Here is a 12,499-nt window from a genome sequence, read left to right as displayed (position 1 = left end):
ATTATTTAAAGCTTAAAAGATACCCATATAACTTTGCAATCACTGTTTTTTTTCTACCAGAACACTTCAGCATCCAAAGAAATCCACCGTTGACCATGGACATAATGCAAAACAAAGTGAAAGCTGCCCTTTGTATTATATAAAGATCATGGAAGAGCAGAGTTTCTGAAACATTGTATTCAGAGGTTGGAGGTAAACATACCCACTCACTGCATCACACCCATTTGTTTATTGTTGCAATAGAATACACTAAGCAAGATACATGGGCTTACAAATGGCATTTCATATTTTTCCAGCTGAAGCTTAATCTCATTTGGCAGATACTTTCAAAATTGGCATCTAAATATGACAAAAGAGTATATGTAACTGATTTTGGTATCTCTCAAATTAAGTTGGAAATAAGGGGGGTAATCATATATTTCAACATGTCACATACACCAAAGTGTTCCAAAAAATATTATTCATGAGGTCAAAACAATATTTAAAATAGAATCACCTTACAACTATCTGCTCCTAATATTTTTATAATACATGAACAGAACTTTTTCACTGAAGACAGTTTGAATGAGATAAAATTAGAGAAACTGATACCACCTCACTGTCCTAAACCTCAAATTATTACCTTACAGAATAGAAATGTTAGATATTAAAGAATAGTTCAGTAAAAGGTAGTTTAGCTTTTCAAAACTCTTAAACTTGGTAGACAAAGAAGAGAATACATCTTAGTTTTTCATTTACTCTAGTAAGTTTATCATAATTTTAGAAAAAAGGTAAAGATGAATTTCCACTGTGAAGCATTAAAAGTATACCATTATTATTATGAGGATTTAAAAGACACCATTTTTGTGAACTTGGACTTTTTACCCTTGACCTCCTTAAAATGTCAGAAGAAACTGGCTCAGCAGTCATCAGATGAGTGAGCAACACCATCGTGAGTGCTCTACACTGGAATGAGCTGTCTACAGGTAAGCACACTTGCCAAATTAAATTAAAATTTTCTGGTTTTTGTTTTAGTGTTGTATATCTTGGTACTTCCCCATTTTTTATGAAGTTATTAAAACATTTTATATTAATGTTATGCTTATACTTTATCATTAAATATAAACATAAGTATTGTTCCATGAAACAATCTCATTTTTAAGCATGTCTGAGTTTGTTCATGTGAACTAGCTGGGTTTGATGGACAATGTTATTTCTTACTACAGGATCACTAGCATTAAAGTTTGAAAAACAGCAATTTAGAGAATTGTTCTCTGGGGGGGGGTTCCCCCTAGAGGTGAACACTACTTCTTCCAAATATGCTTGAATGCATGGATTGGATGGGGGCATTCTGACTTCTCACTCTTCTGCCCTCCAACTTGCCCATTACAGAAGCCTGGGAAACACTTTCCCAGACAGGATGCCTTCCCTCTGCTCTCCTTTTGCCATGAGCACTGCAGCGTGCTCCCCACTGCATGCTGACCTGAAGCTCAGTCCTGCCCCATCTACCTTCTGGCTCTCAGAAAACTCATTGGAACCTCTGATCCGCTACTGCCTACTCTCCAATAGGGTTCCACACTGGTATTGATTTATTCTCATATGTGCTTCTTGACTGTCATTTCAGCGGAATGTGGAGAGGGTGAGGTGGTAAATAAGTGGTCTAAAGGAAGAAAAGTTTGTTTCTCATATGTGATGACTGAAGGCTGGTGCAGTAAAATAGGCTACCAGTAGAAGTGCAAACTGATAGAACCAAAGCAACTTAGTAATAAGTATCAAGAGCCTTTAAAATGTCCATCTCTTAGAATCCAGTTCATCTGTTTATAGTAATGAATTCTAAGGAAATAATCAAATTTCCAATATGCATGTTCATTACAGAGTTATGAATGAAAACAAAAAGATTGTTTTCAATTTTTCTCAACTGTCTTAACAACAGAATTATTAAATCCCAAATTATATATATATATATATGAACATTTGTCAATAACTAAAAACCATGTCTTTCAAAAAAGTTTAAATGACAAAGGAAATATAAAAAGTGAACAAAAATATATTTGAACCCAAATTTTATTTTAAAAAGCAGATAAGCAAACAGGACTGAAGAGAAAATGTAGAATAAGATCTTGATTATACATATGTATGCTTTACTCTTAGAGACACTTCTTGTGGCGAGTCAGTTATCCATCCCCACCTTAATTATACCCATAACTGCATTACATAATCATACCTTGGCTTAATAATATCATTTCTTTATGATCCAGGTAGATACCCACAGCCTACAACTCCCTTGCCACAATTCCTTTTCCCAATCTCAGTGTACATATTGAGCTACTTCAGCATATGGGAGTTTAGCTACCAAATTTGATTTTAAATGCATATTAATGTCACATTGAGTGAACTATAAGCTTTAGCCCTGCTCTCGAATCCGAGTTTCTATGATGTAAGCAATGTCAAACTGATAATCACATCTGCAGTGACACAGTTCTGCTTAGGTAGGCTGGCTCCTTACCTGCAACCCTCTCTTACAGGCTCCCTCAATCTCATGAAAGTCATGCTCCGTGCACAGAGGGCAAGCTTCAGCACTCTCCCACAGGAAGTAGAATGTACAACCATCACAGGTGCCTGCTGGACACTTGCTGAAGTGAAAAGTGAAAAACAACAAAAATGACAGCTTTCATAACACATTCAACAAGTCCAATCAATCTTTGTGTGTGTGCATACCAAGATGCAATGTGTGGATACTAAGGAAATATACAAAAAATAATAATCTTAAGAAGACAAAACCACAATGACATACCACTTTGCACCTACTAGGATGGCTAGAATAAAAAAAAACAGGAAATAACAAGTGTTGCAAGGATGAGGGGAAGCTGGAACCCTTACATACTGCTGATGGGAATGTAAAATGGGGAAGGTGCTTTGGAAGAATCTGGTAGTTTCTCAGACAATTAAACAGGAAGTTACCATATGATCTAGAAATTCCACTTCTAAGTAAATACACAAGAGAAATGAAAATGTGTTCACACACAAAAATATCTATACATGAATGTTCAGAGAAGCATTATTCAGAACAGCCAAAATGTGGAAACAACGGAAATATCCATCAACATTAAGATGGGATGAATGGATAAACAAAATCTGGTATATCCATACAATGTAATATTACTCAGCCATAAAAAAGAATACATTACTGATACATGCCCCAACTTGGGTAAACCTCAAAAATATTACACTAAATGAAAGAAGTCAATCAAAAATTCCATATTTTATGTGATGTTACTTCTCCTAAAATCCATAAGAGGGAAATCTATAAACAGAAAGTTGGTTGGTGGTTGCTTAGAGCTGGGGTGGGGCTGGGGTACAGGGAGATGATGGATAAAGTACACAAGTTTTCTTTCTGAGGAAATGAAAAGTTCTAAAAATGACTATGGTGATGTTTGCACATACCAAAATATAAAGTAACCATTAAATTAGATGCTTTAAATTAGTGAATTGTAATGGTATGTGAATTACCATTCTCTAAAACTGTTTTTTAAAAATCTTAAAGGAGAGACAGGCACAGATAATGACAAAAAATGCTCTGGGCAGGTTTCTTGGTGGAAGTGATGCCCAAACCAAATCTAAAATATTCTAGAATAGCAGGAGTTAGCCAGCATAGGAGGGAAGAAGGCCAGGGAATTCCTTCCAAAGGAATGAAAGGGCAGATGAAGTGAGAGGAAATTACAAGTGAGTTATTGTAGCCGGAGCTTCAAGAGCAAGGCCAGGAGTGAGCAGTCGGTACCCAGGTAGGCACAGGGTGGTAATGGGAGGTTGCAATTTCTGTTTAAGGGAATGTGCATAGACAAGGTGCTTTAGGGAACAGAATGATACACCAAACTACAGTCTGTAGAAGGTGCAAAACAACATGAAAACAGAATTGTCTAAAGTGAGAAAACAAACAAAACCACCATCAAAGCAACACACAGCTCAGTGATGCAAATGTTTTGCAATCCTGGGTTTCCTTGACCTGACAGTGACTTCCATCAAGATGTGGTTCCACTGATCACTGAGTGATGCTGGATGAAGTTCAGACACAGGTGCAACCACCAGGCAGGGACTGAATAGAGATTTTTTGAAACTGCTTTCTGGTGGGGGTGCCCTATTATTGTCCCTATTATTGTCAACTTGCCACTCTCATTTTAGGAGCAGATAAACACAACATGGCCCAAAAATTAACCTGCTGCTACTGTGTACAGAATTCTTACTGAATGAAATAAGAAGGTATTTGGACAATTTCTACTGGAAATGACTGTTTTGTTTATGAATTCAGTGAAACTAGGAAAATATTGTTCTCTTAATTTGTCTACTACACTTCCCTTAATTCAAGTCACATATATACAAGGCATTGCCCTGCAAACCTCCTTCAGGCCTTAGCTGGGGCCAAGCACAGGTGTCTGGAAACACTGAATAGCAAAAAGATAGACACAGAATAACAGGGAGAATCCAAACAATACCCCTTTTTAAGACGTCAAATGTCAAAGCTATAATTTTCATTTTAAAAAGGTAAAATTTCATATTCTTAGTTACTTAAATATATTATGTTACTCTAAAATATGAACACAAAAAGTTCTATGTGCCTAAAAATTGACTGCATTTTTACATAACCACCTTCCCAAAGTGTCTGTGTGCTGCAGACTAAGTGAACATGGGGGAAACGGAAGTAAAAGCCAAGTTCTTTATAACATGCGGCAGAAACAGAGGCCCACTATTGTCAGAGTTAAGAACAATGGTGAACAGTGATTCTTTGGAAAAATGACTGAACTCTGAATTCCTCTGTTTGTAAAAGCAGAGTAATAAATATATTCAGGCTAATAAACAAAAAAATTTAATCTTAAATGCAATAGATAAAAACAATGTCAATTTTAAAAAATTACTCCTAATGTCCACCCTCCAGATCAGTAAAGCAAGCCAAAATTGGGAAAAAAAAAATGGGTAACTAATTAAGAGAATCCTTCAAGAATACAATTATTATTTTCTTAACAATGACTTGCAACTTTAAAAATAATTATACTTTTCTGATCATTTAGCAAATATTATCCAATATGCTTTCCTGCACAAACCTCTCCTCCTCAAATTGTTTTCCATTTTTTTCTGTCCAACACAGAGAAGTTTTAAAGGGATGAGGGTACTGTTTATCTTGGGGAAATTAAAGAGTAAGCCTGCTAAAGTTTGAGAAGAAGGAACCCAAATAAAAAAAGAAAATTAATCAAAATTGCAAAAAGCTCTGGAGAGAAGGCTTAGGTTGCAATTCTAACTGGACTTTGAACTGATGGTGTGTGTTTCATAAGTAACTCAATGCCCTCACATTCTCATTTTTGTCATTTGTCAAAAGCAGAATGTGTGCTTTCATGGGGTGATTATAAAGAATAAAATGAATAAACAACTTCGGAAAGTTTAAAGCACTGCAAAATATAAAATGCTATTACCCATGCACATCACTTTCTAAAGAACTGGTAGAGCTACAGGAACTGAAAAGAAAATCAAGACATTGATGTCATTTATAAACTGCCATGAGGTGTCAAAATACTACGATGATTCATTGCATTTCCTTGGTAGACTTCACTTTTGAAAAGAAACTCTCAGGTTAAAAGCAGTTTAATTTAGAATTGATTCTTTAATTCTTTTAACCCAATGAATCATTTAAAATGTAGAATATTTAAATTTGACTCTGTTATAAATGTAAGTTTCATAGTTTGATTCAGGCCTTCCCTATGAAACTAGGGTATATAAAGCAGTAACAATTTTGAAAGTGCTTGTACATAAAATGAAAATAGAAAAAAAGATGCAAAAGAAAAAAAATATTTTCTCCTACTAAGAGAAGAACAAAAAAGTGAGTACTAAATCAATAAATGCTTTATTGCCAAATATATAAAACACTTTTCTGTTGGATGACCTGAGTCCCCACCATCTTCACCGCCTGCCCCCATCTCTTTAGAAGCATCAATCGCTGTGCTGCCTTTACAACTGTTGGTCCACGTGATCATCAGAGAAACCAGAGAGTAAAGGTTGAGAGACAGGACAAAGTCACAGATGGCTGGGGCGTGCAAGGCCAGAGCCCTACGGGATGACTGGGCGTGCTGTGAGTTCCAGGCAGAGAGACCATTTTAGATGGAAAGGACAACCAGCTGAACCTGGTTGTTTTGGTTTTATTGATAAGTGAGAAGGAGGCTCCCCAGTTTATTTTGCTTTTGGGATTGCCTTACCAAGCAGGGCAGCACTGGCAACATGTAAGAATTTGGATTAATCTTTTTTTTTTAAGAAGTGGTGTCTTGAACTCTAAAATATAATGCATTGCCTAGGGGCACAACTGGCCTGAGTTATGAGTTATTAGTGTCCTCTTTTAAATGAATCATTTTACTTAAAGCAGACTCTACTTGGTTCATATTAAAAATTTGTGGAGAAAAATTTTGTTTTCTTTGGAACTACTATGACTTAATACTCAACCTATCATTAATTGTTGGGATAGTTGGCTTATTTCACTTAGCCAATGTTCTACAGGTCTATCCATGCTGTCATAAAGGGTAAAATTTTCTTCTTTTTTACGGCTGAGTAGTATTCCATTGTGTAAATAAGTACCACATGATTTCACTCATATGTCGAATCTAATGAACAAACTGAACTAAGCAAAATAGAGACAGACTCATAGAGAACAGGCTGACAGCTCTGTGGAGCGGGTGGAGGTGTAAGGATCAAGCAAAAAAGGAAAAGGACTCATGGACATGGACAACAGGATGGGGATTGCAGTGTTGGGACATGGGTAGAGATGGTAAAGAGTATAAGGGGGATAAATGGTAATAGAAAAAATATAATAAAAATAAGCTATTTTTAGAAAGTAAAAAAAATAAATTGTTGGGTAGTTGACAGAGCAGTGTAAAATTGTTTTGCCTAAGCTCTGTTCAAAGTCTGAAGTTAAAACAAATCCATCTACGCTGTCAGTACATTTCTGATCCTCCCAGAGTCAGTCTCAGGATGCTGGGGGGAAAGGCCATAGCCTTGCGTGCCTAGAACATTTCTCCTTTGGTGGTAGGGGACGACTGTTGCTGAGCTTCTTCTGTGTGGGGTTTTGGTAGGCTTCTTGAGGGTCCCAGTCTTGGGGGTCTAAAGACTGACATCCTCTGGGATGGGTGATGTTCTCTGACCTGCTGCTAGTGACTCTCTCAGCTCTGGCATCTCAAGAAGGCCAGCCTTTCTCTGCTGACGATGCCCTGTCATTAGCAGAAACCCCTCTCGTGCGGGGTGCATACAAGGCACTTGCATCTTCCTCCAATTTTGTCCTCCCTAACACTGAAGAGCATAAATCACTTTTGACTGGCCTTGAACATAAAGTATTTTGATCCACAGCTCTTAGATCCAGGCATCTAAAATTCTACCAGTCTCCTGTAAAAACCTCCCTTTCAAAAGACTACTGAGGGTTAATAACCAAAAGTCAGCACCTGATTGAGACCTGGACCAACTACAGTAATGGGCACTCCCTAGTTCTTTTTATCTATCGACTCTGTATCTTCTGCAGTGACATAAATACCTGGCAAAACTTCAGCAACTTTATTTCAAAGTTGATCTTAAAATTTTATGACTGTTCTGTGATATTTTTATATCATGTCTTAAGATTACTCATTAGTGTCTGAATTGTATAATTTTAATAACTCTGTATTAGAGTTTCCCCAGTTCTTGATCAGAGCAAGTTTTCACTGCTTTCCCTTATGTGCATAATGCCTTTATATGTCTTCTTATTTTTTAAAGTTATAGGACAATATTTGGTTTTAATCTTTGCAGGTCTATTGCCTTCTTTTTAAGTTAACTTACACAGATTTAGATATCTATTACTTGTCCATAAATCGTACAGAGGAAAAAGAAAACAAGGAATTGCCCTGGCAGGTATGGCTCAGTTGGTTGGTGTGTCCTCCCATAAGCCAAAAGGTCATGAGTTCGATTCCTGGTCAGGGCACATACCTAGGTTGCAGGTTTGGTCTCCAGTCAGGACACACATATTTCTCTCCCTCTCTCTTTCTCCCTTCCTTCCCTTCTCTCTCAAATCAATAAACATGTCCTTGGATGAGGATTAAGAAAAAAGAAAAAGAAAACAAGGAACTCATTTAACCAATAATTACTCTCTTGCTCTTACCAACTTAAAATGGACAGACTTTGGGCTTTCACAGTTCTTCCCCAAAGACCAAAGAAAACACTATACTAGCATCCAATAAGTCTAACAGACATAAATCAGAGCCTGCGCAATAAACCCTGGCACACGGAACCACTGAACACCACCAGGACTGTGAAACATCCCTTTTCTGACAGACAATATTCTCAGAGGCTACACTTATAATGAAGATGAATCTGGAATTTGAAGGAGGTTTTGGCAAAATGATTTTAGACTGATTTATAAACTACCCAAGCAATTAAATATCTTTGTAAGTTTTGAGAGATTGGGGATGCTCATTTTTCCTCTCCCTCAAAACATTAATAAAGAGGACTGTATTTGAGGAAAGATGACTCATGAAAAGAAGGCACCAGTGATATGCAGATCAGTTGAGTTATCCCAGATAAATGTGATATTTGCCTCTGCTTAGCACACTTCCTTGCAAATCTCTGCCTAAAAAGAACAGGAGGAAAAAAATAAACAAAAAGATCAAAACATGATGGCATGAAAAGAACAACAGACTCAGTCAGAAAATCATCCCATTTTGTCTGTGCCACTAGATGGCTAGACAGCGTGGGCGTCTTGTGTGTTTCCTACTGTGTCTAGTAAACGGGTTTGACGTAAGGATCTCTGATGTGCTGACATCTCTATTATCAAAGTAAAACTGGTTCCCTCTGTCTGTTTCGTAATAAGCCTTTTTTTATAACCTTTTCACTAAAAGACGTTTCTCATTTTTGAAAGAGCACATTGGACACAATGCTTAGGTCTAATTACTCCGAATGAAAGGAGAACCTTCGATTCCTCTAACCACCTACGATCATGATTAGAGGTTTGAAAAGCCTTTTCAGCAGAGGCTGGAGAGGCATGCATTTAGGAACATTAGAGCTCTATTGTGTTAGCAATATATTCTTTGGACAAGGTACAAGGCGCACCAGATAATCTCCAAAGTCCACTCCGGCTCTCAGATTTCATCTACCACAGAATGATGCTGTTAAGTTTTTATCTAAAATGTCTCACACCCTCCAGGCATTTGGTGGAATTAGAAACCAATGGCATTTGCCAGACCAGACACAGGCTGATGTTGGCAATCTCAGCCCTACTAATTTGCTGCTCTCTCTGAATTTCACATGAAATACAAAGAACACATATTTCCCCTTTTCTCCTGCCTCCTTCACTGTCTGTTAAGAGTGTCATTTTTCCAAGGCTGGGCATCTTACGACATTTTCCCAGGTTACCGAGATACAGAGCCCCAATCAACATTACTACTGCCAGTTGCCTCTGCCTGGTTTGCCAAGGCTCTTGGCCAAGATGCTACCTGTAGGCAGAATCCCTTGTGATCTGCCAGTCTCACTGTTGAGGCTTCTTGATCAGCACGAGAGACTTCTCAAGGCAATTGCCTGGTTAGCACCTTCCTCTCTCTCCTTGAGAATTTAAAGCTCCCACAGCACCCCCAAAATGCTAGTTAAATCCTCTTCAAAAGTAGCCTAAGTATGTGGCTTAGTTAACATTTCTTTTTCATTAGGAGAAATTGCGAATCTTTCTTTATTCAGCCTTGCAGCTAAAGATAATTCTAATTATTGCAGAACAAGCTGCTGCTGCTCGTGTTCTGATCCCAGAGCTCCCCCTTGTGCCCTGATGGGAAATTGATTCAAAAAATAACTAAGGACCCACAATATAGATTCTGGGGTTCAAGCAGTTCCCTAAGGTGGTGGTCCTCAAACTTCAGTGTGTATCACAAGTATAAAATAAAGTTTTATCAAGATATCGGTGAAGAAATCCACCCTGTAAACCACGACATTTTAAAATAGCTTATCAGAAAACTAAAATGCTGAACAAATTTCCAGAATCTGTCTCGGGGGGAAAAAGCCAAATCTCTAAAACATGGGTTAATATCAGTGCTTCTCAAATAGACACCCCAAGGTATTCTGCTGTGGGTGATCTTTAGAAGAGAGTTAAATTCCCTAAGTAAAAAAAAACTACTACAGGTCAACTTTCCTCTCCTCACAACCAACAACAACAAAAAAAGCAGTTTCTAGATACCATCATTTAACATAGACTATTTTTTTTTACTACTACTTTAAAGAATCAAAACCCACCTTGGGATAGTTAGAGATATACATTTTCCAAAGGATAGGCCTAGTCTTTTAGCCACATTATCTGCTTGAGTCTGAGATCCAGAGGAGGCTTCAGAAGTCATCCGTGGGGGCCCCTCGGGACTAGACCCAGAGGGGTTGGTTGCTAGGGCCAAAAAGGACCTCAGAAGTGCTCAAGTAAAGAGAACAAGCATGTGAACTCAGAGCCATATGGTGGGACATCAGAGAACAATGAAAGAAAACTCAACACACACCTTCTCATTAAAAAGTGTGGTTTGCTGCCTCGACCTTCACATGGATGCTGGCCCAGGGACCTTCCACCACGTGATACTGTGAGCTTCAGAACAAACCACCCCAAGATGTGCCTCAATGGTATGCAGGTTACTTGAGCTCAAGGCAATTTTAGCTTCAGGCTCAAAAACCTTTGGCCCTTCCCTTTAACTACTATCTATAGAGCAGAGCAAAGTTCTATTTACTAAAGCTCTGCTCTTCTTATCATCCTGCAACAACCCTTTGAAGCTCCCAAGGTACATTACCTCATCCCTAGGTCAGGAAGTCTTATGTACCTCTGTGCCCCTTTCTGTCCCTGAACCTCTTCTGCATGGGGGTCTCGGACTCTCTCATGTTATGTGGGGTTCCAATGCATATGTGTGTATTAAGTATGGTTATTTTCTCTTGCTAATCTGCCTCATGTCTATTTGATGACTAGACCAGCCAAAAGAATCTTGAGGGCGGAGGAACGTTTGTTCCTCCCCCACAATCCTGACGTAACATGAGCAGAATAACTTAAGATCTCTCAAGGGTTACTGTGAAACTATCAAAAAACAAGATTAAATCAATCATTTTCTTTTAAAAATATAAACTTTGCTAGCTATTGAAGGAAAATCTGGGACTTCCAGGCAAGATGGCAGCACAGGAAAATGTGGTCTTCGCCACATCAAAATTACAGCTAAACTACAGAACAACCATCATTCAGAAACACCTGCAATCTGGCTAAATGCAAGTCCTACAACTAGGGAATTAGCCACATCGAGATTGGTAGGAGAGGCAGAGATGGGAATGAGATGGTCCCATACCCATAATTGGTGGATAAAAATTGGGAGGAGATCTTGGCCACAGAGGCCTCCTGAGGAGTGAGGGGTCCCAGCCCCACACCAGACCCCCCATACTAAGGCTCCAGTGCCAGGAAGAAAATTCCCCATAACTTCTGACTGTAAAAACCAGCAGGGATTGAGGCTGAGGGAGACAGAGGGCTTCAGGAGTCCCAGGCAGTTCCTCTTTTTTTCTTGAAATATATTTTATGATTATGCTATTACAGTTGTCCCATTTTTTCTCCCCTCTATTCACCTCCACCCTGTACCCCCACCCATCAGCATTTCCCCTCCCTTTAGCTCATGTCCATGGGTCATACATATAAGTTCTTTGGCTTCTCCATTTCTTATACTATTCTTATCCTCCCCCTGTCTATTTTGTACCTATCATTTATGCTTCTTATTCCCTGTACCTTTTCCTCTATTCTCCCCCTCCCCCCTCCCTACTGATAACCTTCCATGTGATCTCCATTTTTGTGGCTCTGTTCCTATTCTAGTTGTTTGCTTAGCTTGTTTTTGTTTATGTTTTGTTTTTTAGGTTCAGTTGTTGATAGTTGTGAGTTTGTTGTCATTTTCCTGTTCATAGTTTTGACCATCTTCTTTTTCTTAGATAAGTCCCTTTAACATTTCATATAATAAGGGCTTAGTGATGATGAACTCCTCTAACTTTACCTTATCTGGGAAGAACTTTATCTGCCCTTCCATTCTAAATGATGGCTTTGCTGGATAGAGTAATCTTGGATGTAGGTCCTTGTCTTTCATGACTGAACACTTCTTTCTAGCCTCTTCTTGCTTTCAAGATTCCTTTTGAGAAATCAGCTGATAGTCTTATGGGAACTCCTTTGCAGGTAACTCTCTCCTTTTCTCTTGCTGCTTTTAAGATTTTCTCTTTATCTTTAATCTTGAGTAACATAATTATTATGTGCCTTGGTGTTTGCTTCCTTGGGTCCAACTTCTTTGGGACTCTCTGAGCTTCCTGAACTTCCTAGAAGTCTATTTCCTTTGACAGATTAGGGAAGTTCTCCTTCATTATTTTTTCAAATAAGTTGTCAATTTCTTGCTCTTCCTCTTCTCCTTCTGGCACCCCTATGATTCAGATGTTCAAGTGTTTAAAGTTGTCCCAGAGGTTCCTAAGCCTCTTCTCATTTTTTGGAATTTTTGTT

At 38.3% G+C, this 12,499-nt stretch overlaps 1 protein-coding gene across 3 annotated transcripts in view; it reads right to left on the bottom strand.

Annotated features, from left to right (window-relative positions):
* The window catches only part of ELAPOR2 (endosome-lysosome associated apoptosis and autophagy regulator family member 2), a 184,453-nt gene that overhangs the window by 17,601 nt on the left and 154,353 nt on the right, over window positions 1-12,499 (bottom strand). For all 3 annotated transcript variants that reach the window (XM_028526179.2, XM_036010671.1, XM_036010672.1), the window contains one exon: window positions 2,486-2,612. In XM_028526179.2, coding sequence (XP_028381980.1) covers window positions 2,486-2,612 — 127 coding nt within the window. The remainder of the gene's footprint in view (window positions 1-2,485; window positions 2,613-12,499) is intronic.

This window comes from Phyllostomus discolor, chromosome 10, assembly GCF_004126475.2.
Source record: "Phyllostomus discolor isolate MPI-MPIP mPhyDis1 chromosome 10, mPhyDis1.pri.v3, whole genome shotgun sequence".
NCBI classification, from domain to species: Eukaryota; Metazoa; Chordata; class Mammalia; order Chiroptera; family Phyllostomidae; genus Phyllostomus; species Phyllostomus discolor.
Note: the sequence above shows the minus strand (reverse complement) of the source record. Positions and strands in the feature narration are given on the sequence as shown.